At 37.1% G+C, this 14,491-nt stretch overlaps 1 protein-coding gene across 3 annotated transcripts in view; it reads right to left on the bottom strand.

Annotated features, from left to right (window-relative positions):
* Nucleotides 1–14,491, bottom strand: part of EVI5L (ecotropic viral integration site 5 like) — a 58,570-nt gene extending 44,079 nt beyond the window's left edge. For all 3 annotated transcript variants that reach the window (XM_087924626.1, XM_087924624.1, XM_087924625.1), the window contains exons 1-3: nt 14,202–14,491; nt 3,122–3,348; nt 7–196 (exon numbers count right to left, since the gene is read on the bottom strand). In XM_087924626.1, coding sequence (XP_087780752.1) covers nt 7–196; nt 3,122–3,303 — 372 coding nt within the window. In that variant the 5' untranslated portion in view covers nt 3,304–3,348; nt 14,202–14,491. The remainder of the gene's footprint in view (nt 1–6; nt 197–3,121; nt 3,349–14,201) is intronic.

Below are 14,491 nucleotides of genomic sequence, written 5' to 3'. Positions count from 1 at the left end.
CCTCACCTTGAGTAACTTCTCTTTTCTTTTCCGCCATTCTTCCCATTCATTGACAATCCTTCCCCATAAGATCCAGGTATCTTCTTCAAGATGGCTCAGATTAGATGATGCAGAAGAACTGGACACCAAAGACGACCCGCTATTCCTTCGTGAGCCATTCATAGAACGTAATGACTTTGAATCAGCTTCCAAAAGCCTTGAAAAATGTAAAAAAAAAAAATAGTTGCCTTCTTACCAGTTACATAACTAGGTTAGAATACAACAAATGCTCCAGAGCATAATGAAACTTCCACGTAAACAAGCTTCTTCAAACATTTCAACTAAGAGGCATTATGACACTTGTAGAGATTAGGATTGCCAATCAACAAAGGGGCATTACAAGTCCCTTGTAATGTTGAATATTCATCAGAAAGTCTTCCAATTCTGAACAGGAATGGAAGGATACATGCATAAATTTGTAATTTATGCAAATTATTCTGTTTGAGGTGCAGGATAGAGACATTATGACAGAACATGGCATACTTTTTAGTTGTAAAAGAATTTTAATATATATTTAAAATCAAGGCTATAGAGAAACATTTCTATCTTTAGACACATTCTGGTTTTATCAGTTAAAGTTGAACGGAAACTGTATTCTGTGATAAAACAAGAAAATTAAGGGTCCCAGTTTTTTGCATTAGTGTTAATTGATCAACTATCTTGGCTGTTGTATGTATTTTGGGATATCTTTTATTATTTTATTGTTTTTAATTGTTTTATCAGTTTTAGAGTTTTAGAATTCTAAGTCATCCAGAGTCACTTGGCTGAGATGGGCAGTGAAAGAAATTGGATAAGTAAAATTAAAGCAAATTGAATTTAGTCATTTTTTTACAAATCATTTTCAATTTCATTTTGTACAAGGTTGTACCATGTACCAGCCTGAAAGGATTCTTTCACCTTTTAGCCAAATTTTGTACATTTATAATCAAGAGCAGTCTGTACAGTACTATACTTCAATAAGCATAGAGCAACATGAATGTGTTTCAGATTCTCACTACATTCATTATGTAAGATTTTTCACCACAATAAAGCATTTGATGTTACTTTGTCACAACATGATCATATAGCAATCAAGTAAGATATTAATAGAAATAAGCTAACTCTTTTACATGTCTTAAACAACTGTCAAATCCAGGCATACCAATTAACTGAAGGCAAAGTCAATCTAGGATTCCCACTAATAGCTGGATTGGTACTGGATCTGGATCTACTTAAGTAAAATTAAAGCAAACTGAATTTAGTCATTTTTTTTACAAATCATATGTGTTACCAAAACTTAGCTGAACATCAGTAGATGGGTGGGGGAGTTCCCTCTCTATAATACGCCATTCTAGGTTGCCGAGATAGGGTCGAGGCGCAGCTACTGAATCTCTGGCAGCATACAAACTAAGTCTAGTTTTTGTCCCATAGCAATGGCAATCTGATATTGTGGGATGTTGATATCAGGATCATGCATAGATCATTCCTGTCAACTGGGTAGCCCAGACCAAGAAAACAACTCCCCAGAAGGACTAGAACTACTATTGAGACTGGATAGAATAATAACAGAATCTTCCAAGTCTGAATGTGCTGTACCATTGGTGGGATTCAAATTTTTTTACTCCCAGTTCTGTGTGTGTGGCATGGTGGGCATGGCAGAGAAAGGATACTATAAAATCTCTACTCCCATCCCACTCCTGGGGGAAGGTTACTGCAAAATCACATTCCTTCCCCACCCCACTAACCTGCTTCCCAGCTCTGTTCTCCAGTGCAGGGCAACAAAAGAAGACCCAGCTGATCAGCTGGGATGTGGGAGGCAGAGAATAGATGGGGGTGGGGCCAGTCAGAGGTGGTATTTGACAGTTCTCTGAACTATTCAAAATTTCTGTTGCCAGTTCTCCAGAACTGGTCAGAACCTGCTGAATACCACCTCTGTGCTGTACCCTAAATTAGGAAAACGTCTGCCTTAGCCATTTCTAAATGCTATCTTGTTGCTCTGAACTTAAAATGTTTCAGCCAGTTTTACCTAGCTAATGATTCCTGCATACCTCCAGCGGTGATCTGTGTCTTCCTGAAGAAGCCCTCCTTGTAGCCAACCATACTGGATAGTTTTTGTCCAGTTTCCAACCTTCCCTTTTTAGGAAGTAGAGCACCTGGACGTATCCCGTTGGGTTTCAGGTCAGGCTGTATTACTCAGATGGCACCGAGTATACTAGATGGCTAATAATGGAGTGCTGGATCCATCCTATCCTTCTGATTCTTTTGGAAGCTTTAAATATTGACAATGGCATTGATTGCAGTATTATTCTGAAATTGAGAAGAGTGGAGCAGAGTTCTGCAGTGGTTCTCCTTTGGAGGTCAGTCCCAGTTGGTATAGATGGGAAAAGGAGAAGTCTAGTCATGATATGTGGGGTGCCATAGGCTCAACTCTGTCTGTTCCTATTAATCATTTACATGAAGCCACTAAGCAAAAATATCCATTGCCATGGGGTGAGGTATCCTCTGAATTTATGCTATGCAGTTATATATCTCTGGTGTAGGCAATACAAGTGTTGCCATACGTTTTTTATCCAGTGCCTGGAGGCAGTGAAAGACTGGCTGGGAAGAACAGGCTACAACTCAATCTTAGCAAGACCGAATGACTGGGTTTTGGGGTCCCTTAGAACTGCAGATTCCTCATCTTTGGTTCTGAATGTGTTATGTCATTTTCTTTATTAATATGGGTTTTTAATGTATTGTTTGTTAGCCATCCAATATTACTAAAGCTGTATGGTAAAATAACTTATCCAAGAAAAGGATACAAAACATAAAGATCGTTGATAATGAAGCTGATATTTTTTTAATGCCCAGTAACAATATTGTCAGATAAATTAAAGGGAAGAATCAAAACTTTTTGTTATCTATGATTGCCATCCACTGGGTAATAAAGATCTATTTAGTATTTGTACATTAATGCTTCAAGAAATACTGTATTTAAACTGTTGTGTTTACAGGGCCATCCGGTAAAACTGAAACATCTGACTAATATTTAAACATTAAGCTATTTATATCCTCTGGCTTTCAGTCAATATCAGAGCAGTACTAGACCTTCAGAATGTCCTACCTGTTTTGTTCTTCCAACTTGGCTAAGAGCTCCAACTCATCTGGGCTCAGATTCTCAGAATCGGAAGTAGGGGAACATGCAGGCATTGAGTTGACAGAAGAAAGTCCTTCATGGGAAGAAGAGTCAGGGCTGATGGCTGGACTGGCCATTTCCAGCAATTTGAGAGTAACAGGAATGTTCATTTAGAAAGTATTTGGAGACAGTGATCAGGAAAGATAAGGAATCACCTGTAAAAGACAACATAGTACTTAAAACAGCAGTGGTTTTCTCCCTTCTTCTTTATAACTGATACCCAAATAAGATGTTCACAAGATTGGATCACAATTTTTCTAGTTCAATATTAAATTGCTACTACAGACCAAATAAGAAAGAAACAGCGTAACAGATAACCAAGGGTTCTGTCTTTCTTTTTACATTTATTTTGTGAAGAAGTATTTCTTTTCAGATAATCATTTGGATTTTACCAATAATCCTTAGGAACATTTGGCTGTAAAAATTGTAAAATATTCAAAGGATGTGAACTGCTTTTCCAAAGACAAGCCACTATAATCTGAATGTAAGATGTTATCCTTACCAATCAATCATAATAGCACATTGTATTTTATAGCAGGATATTATGAATATTCTACAAGTCTTCTTCAAAAAGACATTCATATAATCACTTTCTGCTTGGAACATTAAAGAGAAACAAAAAAAGTAAAAACTGGTTTCTCTTAGAGAGAAACTAAACCAATATAATACTAGATCAATATAATTAATTTGAAAATTAAACAAAAACTACAGGAGCAATTTGGAGGAGGTGCTGCTGTTTGGAAATAAGACAACTAAAGGAAATAAGACAACTAAAGGAAATAAAACATCATAAACATAGATTACATTTCTCTTTCACAGCTCTATTTCATTCTCTCCTGACTTTAATCAAACTGAAAAAAGTTTTGATGCAGAATGCTTATCCTAAGAAGTCTGCCAAGCACTAATTTGTGGAGCCATTTCTCCCAGATGGTTTCTGTTCACCCTATCAGATAGGGTAGACTAGATATGCTCCAGATCCCACTGGTGAAGCAGTGTCACCTCGTGGACCCCAGGAAGCATGCCTTCTCTGTCAGGGTACCTTCCTCATGGACCAACCCCCTAATGAGATACAATCTCAATACTGTTGGCCTTCCAGAGGTCTGTGAAGACCTGCCTTTTTCTCCCTAGGCCTTATGGTCAAGGATGTTAATGGAGTAATTGTATGGCTGTGGTTACATTTAATATAAATGTGATTGGGATGAGGGTTGACCCAGTTTCTTTTTAATACCGTGTTTCTCATATAATAAGGCCGGGTCTTATTTTTTTTTTTGAGCCCCCCAAAAATGTCTAGGCCGTCTTTTCAGGGGGGACTTAATTCCCCCCCTTGCATCTTCGGATGGGCAGGCAGCGACGGATTGGATGTTGACCTCGGTGTTGGTGGGGCATTTCGTATCGGGGTCAATGCAGGCAGCACCATATCCGGGTGTGCAACAAAAGTACTTCCTAATGGCAAGCCCCCCCACCATTCTCTCCCGTTTTGCATGTTTTAAATATAGGCCTTAATATGGGGGGAGGGGCTTAATTTCATTTCATGCCTATAAAACATGCTGGGACTTCCTATTGGGGGAGGCTGTATTGTTGGAGAAACAGGATAGATTTCTACCATTTGATTGTCCTGTTTCTGTTAATTAATCACCCAGACTTTTCTGGATAGACAGCTATATAAATATGCTAAATAAATAAGTGAATACACTTGTAAATAATTTTACTTAGTGTTTACCTTGTTTTGTTGAACAGATTGGTCATTTGGTGGCTTGTGCTATGTTTCATGCAGTGATTATGCTTTAGGTAACTCAAAAGAATACCTTTACATTTTACAATGCATAACAGTTGCATTTTAGATGCTTAGTCTGTTAATTTTAGAGAAATCTAGTCCTTTGTTAAACATTTCCTCAGTTGCCCAGTATCACCATGCTGACACCCAGCCACTGTCCTGTACCTGCAGGCATACTGCTCTACCAAAAAAGTAGCAAGGGGACTTGAAGGTCCAACACGGCTGCCTAGATGGTGTGTAATGCAGAAAAATGTAGTGTAGGTTATCTAACTCGGCGGTCCCCAACCTTTCCAGCTTAGCAGACCAGCAGAGAGGAGGAAGGGAATGCAACTTTGTGCATGTCCACCCCTCACTTTTGTGATCTGGATCCCAATAGCCTGTGGCCTGGTACCAGGCCACGGATCAGGGGTTGGGGACCCCTGGTCTAACTCATAGCACATAATTTTATTGAAATTTAGTACCCTGAGACCTTATGCACCAGAGATAGATTTCCTCCATGTCCAATCAGAGTTGGCCAATAAACATATTGCATTGTATTGTATTCTATAGTATTGTATTTCTATTTCTAAATTCTATACTATTCACAATATCTAGAGGACCACCAAATCAGGATTTTGGAGATCAACTTCATTTGCTGCAATCTAAGCAGAATAAAATGCAGAATCAATATATTTCATAATTTATAATCTCAATATGCAATCTGTTTTATCTGGTTATAGGTAGCAAAAAGAGATTGGCAGGGGGATTCAGAAAAATGTAAATGCCCCATATCATTATGCTAGGTGTTTTGAGACAGGCAGTAATTAAATCTCCTTTGAAAAAAAATATTTGGATCAAAAAAACCATTGTGGATCCAAATAGAGAATTATTGTCCTGTGATTCATATTGGTTTTGAATAGAGATTTCTGAATATATAGGTAAAATTGCTATGGTCTGGAGGAAAAACTGAAAACATATTAGGTATACGTGACATTAGAGAATTGTTTATTGTTTGTTATTTTTGATGTTTATTAGTTAAAATTGTTCTTTGCGATCTCTTCCTTTGCTAATATACAATGAATAGATAGTGAAATTTGCAATGCTAAACTCAATAAATTGTGGTACAAGGCAAACACTTGAAATTTCAAGTAATTTTAAAATATAGATTCAACAGTTTTATTGAGTCCACCAAGCTGCTGTATAGTTTGTAGGATCTCATTAAACTGCCTTTTATAAGGTCTGTAGGGATTCTCAGTGATCCAGGTCATCGTTGTCGCAAAGGTGCTTTTTCAGGAGGTAACTGGACTTTGTTTTTTCTTTTGAAGACCTTTCACTTCTCATCCAATAAGTTTCTTCAACTCTCGCCGGATAATGGGGAATGGAAAGATTCATATTCCTTGCACATAGCTAGTAATATGCATCCTTTAGAGGGTCATTGAAACGGAAGCCAAACTGCAAATGACCAGCTGTCTGCAAGGAATATAAACCCTTCCATTCCCACGATCCGATCAGAGCTGAAGAAGCTTCTTGGATGAGAAGCAAAATGTCTTCAAAAAGGAAAAACAAGGAAGTCCAGTTGCCTCCTGAAAAAGTACCTTTCGATGACCTGGATGACTGAGAATCTCTACAGATTTTTAACTATAGAATTTGGGATGAACACCCTTTAAATGGTGTGGGAGTAGGAATGGATTTCCAGAGGAAAAAAATTGCAGCCTACAGGAACCAGGAGCACTACTCAGGTGATGCCGAGGACACAGATAAACCTCTTAAGTGCTTCAGTGACACTCTAAAAGGATGCAAATGAACAGCTGTCTGCAAGGAACATAAATCTTTCCATTCCCCACTATCCTGTCAGAGCTGAAGAAGCTTCTTAGATGAGAAGTGAAATGTCTTCAAAAGCGAGAAAGAAAAAAATCCAGTTGCCTCCTGAAAAAGCACCTTTGGGACACTTTTATAAGATATTTCAGATCAATCTAATTCCACCCTCCTGTCTTATTTTGTTCTATTTTTACTAGAAAGAATGTTTAGGGGCAAAGGGGTAGGGTAAAAATCAGTAAATACAAATTAAATGAAGAAAAGTGACAACTGAGAAATGCAGTTAATTTGGCAGACTGTAGTCAAAAATACAAAAAATGAAGCTCCTTGGTTAAATCTATCAGTTGTCTCCAGTGAATTGGCAATTGCAGTTTCAAATCCTTAGGTCTCACCCTAGAATTTTGCACCCCTTAATCTCCCAGTTTGCCCTTCATTGTAATGATAAAATTTTAAGAAATTTGAGGCACAGGGTTAAATTAGACAAAGCCATCAGATGGGGTGATATCCCTGTTGAACTTTTCAAAATTAATATTCACTGATGGGCACTAATTTCAGCACTAATTTCACTAATATCATTCCATTAATCTGCCGCATGTAACCAGCAAAACATATTCAAGAAAGTTTTGTTTTACAATTGTCGGGGGGGGGGGGGTTTCTAAGAAAAACCCATGAACAAGCCAGTGTTAAAACTGGCAAGTCTAAAATTGACCATTGCCTGAATTTCAACACCTAGCAGAAAAATACTGTGCCAACCTTCACGGGGCCTTTCATGCTGCTTTTATTGATCTTGAATTTGTCTTTGAGCCTATCCCAAATGACAGACTTTCATTTGGAAAAAACAGAAATTTCAATCCTAGATAAAAGGCTTTATTTTCAGATATGACAACTACACAAAAACCGTTTTCTTAAGGTCGGTTGAAATGCCCAAGGACATTTGACACAAAACATTTCTGAAAATAAGTGAATGAAATATTTCTTTATTATAAAGTCTTTATTTCTCTAGAAACCACAATCTTACAAAGCAGATTGTCTGATTGATTTAAGCTGCTATATTGTCCATAAGGTTTAGCCCCCTTATCTGTATGATCAACATCACTCCAAGCACACAATTTTACTGGAATCAAAGGTTGCAGCCTTTTTCATTTCTCATGGTATCTGTTACACATACAAAAGCCAAACTCTTTATAAAACATGTACATAGGATACTGATAAACAATTACATTAGCAAAACTCTTGTTGTGCAATCAGAAATTCAACTAAAATTTTCATCCCATCCTATTTTTAGTGATTTGTTCTCAAGGCACCAAAGTGACTTTTCTTTAATCTGTTTAAATGTCTTACCCTCTGCAATTATGCAAGGTAAATTTGATAGTGTCCTATGAGACATGTCCATGTTTTTCTTGATCTGCAGAGCCAATGGCATGTGTACTACATCCCAAATTTATTCACAACCCCTCTTTCTAACAAAATACCCATGTAGAAACTTTTTGTGTTAAGTATCTTAGATTTAAGGTGACAAAATCTGTCTCTGAAACTTGGATATTAGGCCACAAATAATATTAGAAGTGCTACAAAAGTATGCCTCTATGTTTAGATTTAACTTCATGGTTATCTATTTTCAAACTCCTTTCTCTTTTTCCATTTCAAAGCTTACTCTTGTACCTTTAAGCATTCTTTTTATCTTCTGTATATTTGATTGAATTTAGTTAACTGAATCTACATTTTAACGTTGGTAATGTGTAAGTCTTAATTTAATGTAATCAATCACCTTCACTCAGCCTGTGACATCAGTCTTGGGCAACAATCCTGTTGCAACCAATGAATTAATATTTGTGGATTCCCCCCAAAACAAACCCTGTACTTGAAAAAAGAAAAAATAATCGGCTGACAGATCAAATGCCAAAAAACCTTACCATTGTTTCAATATATACAAACATGACTGTAAGAGGTCCATTTTGTAATATTCTGTTCAAGAGCCTCATGTTAAAACCAAGAAATGTATATTTCTCTATATATACGTGCTTTAGTCACCTTTATTCAAGAAATCTACCTTGAATAAGTTTCATTTCATAATAGTTGTTCCCAGTTTGTAAATTTGAGCCCTAAAATTAGGACTAGAAAAAAATAATCATTTTTAAAATGCCAGCAAACTATCTGTAGCCATTTTATTACTGCTGAGAAAACCTTGAATTTCTCTCTAAAAGTCACTGATACAATCACTTCCAGAAGACAAAAATCAGTACGTAGCACGGACATTCTTTCACACTAGAACTGTGTTATAACTAGCCATTAGAGTCAGATGTTTATATGCCTTAAAACTGTCTCCTAGGTAGAGAGGTTCTTTTCTATTACATCAAGGAAGTAAAAAGTAAAGTATGTGAGGGTGGGTGCTCTTAGAAACATTTGTATACTTAATTTTTGTGTATTATTAATTATAGAGCAGAGTCTGATCATATTTCATTAGAGGAATGAGAAAAATTATCCCTATCAGGTTTTTACTGCATTCCCCTTTTATACATTTCAATCTTTAATCTATATATTATTTTTTTTGGAGCATCCAGGAGAAATCAGAATGGGTTTGCTGGCTCCCAAACAGTGAAATCATTTTGTGGCCAGACAAGAAGTCTGACTAATAGAGAAAATTTTCATTAACATTAGTCAGTTCTTTCTGATCTAATGATGATACAACAAAACTGTTTTGTGTATTTGTGTGAAATCCAGAAAGTAAAATTGATAAAGCCAATCCAAGATCCAATTGTTTAATTAACTCTACTGCTCAATTAAGAGCAAGTCTAGTGTTGTAATAGACTACATAATCATACCCCAAAAGCTGTATTTTAGTTATTTTGTAACAGAAGGCACTCCAATTCAAATATTAATACTATTTAACTATAAATAGTCATGTAACAATTGTGACTAAGGTGGATCACCATATAAAACATTTCTCTAAATGTTATTGAAAAGCAAGCATTTTCTTCTTAATTCATTAAGACTATGAAGCCAGCTGGGTGACTTTGGGCCAGTCACCCTCTCTTAGCCCAACCTACCTCAAACTTTTGTTTCTATAGGGAAACAAGATGCAGCAGTATTTAGTATGTTCACTATGTTGGGCTATATATAAAAAGGTGGGATAAAAATCTAATAATAATATAGAAATGAATTGGAACAAATTTCTACTTAGCTGATGTTTTTAGACTAATGAGACTTTAGACAAGTAACAGAAAACTTGGACAACAATATAGGAAGCATATGGCCAATACTGGAAATAAAACTTCACATTTTATATGTAGTATTGTGGTATTTCATCCCCCCCACCAAAAAAAATACTTGTTTACCAGAGACATATCATACTTCATAATAGATCTCTAATCCCATTTTTTGTTCAACTTAAGCCATGATTCAAAAACTGAGTAATAAACAGGTTAAATATTAAATTTTAAGTATATCTGAAGACAGATTCCTAGTAATAATTCACTCTTACACTAGTGGATTAAAGCAGAGGCTAGAAAGGGTTTTTTACACCAGCACTTAAATTTGGTGCATGGACTATTGGGAAACCATGAATAATCATCAGAGAGGTTATGAACCAGATGCAAAAAAATAGCAAGAAAATAAAACCCCTTATTTCTTCAATTTCTTTCCTATTATTTTGAAAAACACATTTGGGAATTTTTTTATTTTTATATCTAATTAAATTATTAAGGCACTGTTTTATTTCAAAGTATAGAATATATTAGATATATAATTATCACTGCCATGTTATGTTTTAAACTCTTTCCTGTTGATAAAAGTTAAAGAAAAAGTACCCAGCCATTAAGAACATTTGTTATCCAATCAACTTAATGTGAATGTTAAAGTAAAACTGTAAATTTTTCAAAAGCTCGCTTATTTTTTTAATGCTCAATATAATTTTTTACTTATGGGTACTTGATGTTAAGGTGACAAGGAAATGCCATTTATCAATAAATTGTGTATATAAATTTATTTATATTTTCCTGAAGATGTCTGTGTCCACAACTTTCATTAGATTCTCAGAAGGATTGTGAAAATTTTAAAAAGCCTGCTGGTTTACATCATAACTAGCTCAAATATAAGACAATTCTACTGTTGAAAGGCTGTCAAAATGCCTTTCTTCTGAGGATTCGATTTTCCCGCTGAGAGAGCTCCTGTGCAAGGATACAGACAACTGCTTGAAAGCTGGATCTTTTTATTTTTCAGGAAGGCGAAAGATAGCAAGAAGTCTGCGTTCCTGGGCTAGCTACCTTTGTATGGTAAGTCCCTGATTTTTATACCTTTTTCTCATTTTGTGTGTGTGCTTGTGTTTGTATTTAAATCCTGTCAGGGGTGGTCTTCATTTCTGCCAGAGGGTAAACTCCGTGGGGTCCAGAAGGCAAACTTTGCGGGGTGGTTTGATTAGATTATCGGTTTCGTCCTAATCTTTTTTTGCTTAATTGTTTCTTATATTTGTTTTGTGGCAATCTCTTGTCAGTCTCCTTTGCAATATATTTTGTGTCTTTTGTCTGTTTGTATTGCTGATTTGGCAAGTCTTGTGTTTGTAAGGGTTTTCTTTTCTTGTTTCCTTAGTTTTCTTAATTATTTGGCCTTTTGTCTAAGGAGTTTCTTTAATACTTTTTATTTGATTTGTTTTCCTATGCAAGTTTGTTTCATGGCTGGCTTGATGTTCCCTTTGGGCTTTTCCTGCTTGGGTGACATCACTGTCCTCGTGAAGTTTCCTTTCCACATTACCATTAAAAAAAAAGTAAGCTATGGATTTCTATATAAAATAGAGGTGAAGAAGACATCCTGATCTAGGATTGTTTTCAATAATCATCCACTATATTGGTAGCCATCTGGCAAAGATTTTTACAGACAGTTAACCATGTCCAGCAACCAGAATTACAATTCTTTTCAAGGGTTGTTTTTTTCAGTGTATGCCACTGAACAAAAGTCTATACCCATGAATAGATTAATTCTTCTTTCTTTTGACAGACATCGTTTGGAAACAATTCTCCTTTGTTTAAGCTAAAACATTGGGCTTCAACTAGCTAAAACCAAATGTCTATTAATATTTGAAAGATTTCCACTGATCCTTGATGGTATATACATTACCTCAATGTTCAATTTCTGTTAAAACATTTAAGTATCCTTCAGGTTACATTCAACTTTTGTAACTCTTTGGGCATGATTATGTTTTTAAATGTGTTTGCTCTTTTCAAGTTCAGTTTACAACTTCTTCATGATTTTCCATCTAAAGATACAAAGCTATAGCTAATAGACCTGGTTGTGAATAAAGAATCTCCGAGGAATGAACTAGTAAAGGAACAAGGTAATATACAACCAAATGAGCCATATTTTCAGCCAGGCAGGCTGCCTGAATCTTTAAATAAAGACTGAATAGAAGATATTACAATTTAACATTTCCAAAACCAACTGCTAGTATTTACAGTAGATACAATGCAATAGGTTTCATTTTCACATGTATCGCTATTCAAATGAATATTCATATATTAGACCATGCATGTACACCATTTATTTCAATTGAGTTTGAACTTTTTTATAAATTAACTTACATGAAACAGCATGGTTTATAAGCACTGCTTTCAACCATTACAAAATGCAGAGGTCATCATAACATATTATGATTAAAAATGGCCAGACATAGTATTTGTACAAATGCTTAACTGTAAATTAGCCTTGTGTAGCAAGAAACAGGAAGAACAACAGTAAAATATAAGGTAGAATTATTTTATGTTTAAATTTGGCCTTCTGGTGCTATTTCCAGAATCAAAGGCATACTCAACAATGAAATGTGGCTACAGTCTGACATGTTACAAACATTTTGTGAATAGTCTTATGTCAAACCAATAGAAAAGTTGAGTCTTCATCTCTAGGTTTTTTTAAATTTAACTTCTTAGCCTATTACACATACCATCCAAATAGTTGTATCAAGAGAACAAATGTCTTGGATGTCTTCTATCTTGATTCCTAAAACTAACCTAATTTCAGTAAAAAAAAAAAACCTGAATATTACTAACTAGACAATGTAAAAAGCATCTACTTTGGATGTTGAACAGTCAATTAGATCATGAAAAAATGTACTGAACACCAACCTAAAATTAGTGTTTGCAAAATCTTTGAGACTGAATTTAATAGAAAGTCTAAAATCAAAACATTTCTTCTGATCAAAAAATTACAGCAATTTTAGCCTATAGAATTCAAGAAGTGGTATTTTTCTCCCACTAGACATGAGAGTTTGGCTGCTTGATCAGACTACATCTCTTACCCACATGAGCCCAATAACATTTCCTAAGTTTTCAAGAATAAAATCTCAATAATAAAGAAGATAGCTTTAACTATTCTTGGACAGGAGAGAGCATTCCTCTGTCCACTCATTTCAAAGGAAAATAAAAAGAACTAAAATAGAAATACTTAAATATAAAGGAATTGTAAATGCCAATCTCATTGTTGTCCAAAGTATATTAGTGACAGTGAGAACGTTTTTTTAGGTTTAAAAAAATGGTTCTTAATGCAACTGAACCTGTGCTGGTCCACACAGGGTACTCATGGAGCAATGTAAAAACCTTCACCTTTGATCCAAACAAAGGTGAGAGATCAATGGTACATCCATGAAGCACAACAGCACCCTTTTGCTTGTGCTTCCTAACAAGTGGCATTCAAGGACCTATTCTTTCCAATATTAGAGGTAACATACTAAGATAACCTTATTTTCCAGCAAACAGGCTCAAACCTCAGATCAACAGGGCGCACCTTATCTACCCTCCAACGTTTTCTTAGCCCCAATGCTCATTTAGAAAAGAGCTTTCATGATATATGCACGAAGTACTTGAACACGGCGGAGGAGCAAACACAGTTTACATTCAGAGTTGCCTGATGATTATCATAATTACTGACCTAACTAGCGGAAAAGGGGCTCCCATTTCCGAGTTGGCAGAGAGCAGGAAATGAGAAACCCCTCCTTTTAGGGATGGTCGATGCCCCCCCTCCCCTTGAGGACTAGGGGAATTACTGGGTTCGGTTGAGCATGGCTTGCGCTTCTCTTCCTTCGGGGTAGTAAAATGATATACCGGGAAAAAAGCCTGGCCTTCCCCCCCCGCCCCTCAAAAAATATCCCAAGCAAGGCGTGGAAACCTACAGACAAAATCGGGGGGTCCCAATCCGGGCGGGCCAAGTACCCCCATATATCGGGGGCAAACGGAGGCCCTACCCCTCGGGGCTGAAAGAAGGGTAAGAGTGAAGGGGAAGCGAAGGGGGCTTTCTCCACGGGAAGAGAAGGGATGGAGAAGGAAAGCCTTTCGCCCTCTTTGCAGCAAGGGATTCCTTTGCAGCTACTCAGCTAGCAGAAGCCCGGGTGGCGGCGGGGAGAGAGAAGGGGAAAAAAGGAGGGGTGGGAAGCTGAGCCGGGCGCCCTCGCCCTCCTACCTGCGCGGCCAGCGTTGCCATTTCGGCTCCTTCTTCTCAAGGAGGCGGGGGTCCTAAGCCTCCGGGCCTGACCTCCACGGACACGGCCTCCCCCACTCCCGGCACGGCAGGGAGAACCGCGCCAGGGACCGCAGCGGCCATGGAGGAGCCGGAGCTGCTGCGGACAGCGGCGGAAAAAGACCGACCGCCGGAACCGCCACCACCGCCGCCGCCGCCTCCCGCGGCAATCCCAATTCACTCCCCGATTGATGGGCAGCGAACTCCGCCCTCTCCTCCACAGCCTTTGCTCC

The sequence above is a fragment of the Pseudonaja textilis genome, chromosome 2 (genome assembly GCF_049901715.1).
Source record: "Pseudonaja textilis isolate UNSWEBS1 chromosome 2, rPseTex1.2, whole genome shotgun sequence".
In the NCBI taxonomy this organism is placed as follows: domain Eukaryota; kingdom Metazoa; phylum Chordata; class Lepidosauria; order Squamata; family Elapidae; genus Pseudonaja; species Pseudonaja textilis.
This window is presented reverse-complemented; position numbering and strand designations above follow the sequence as displayed.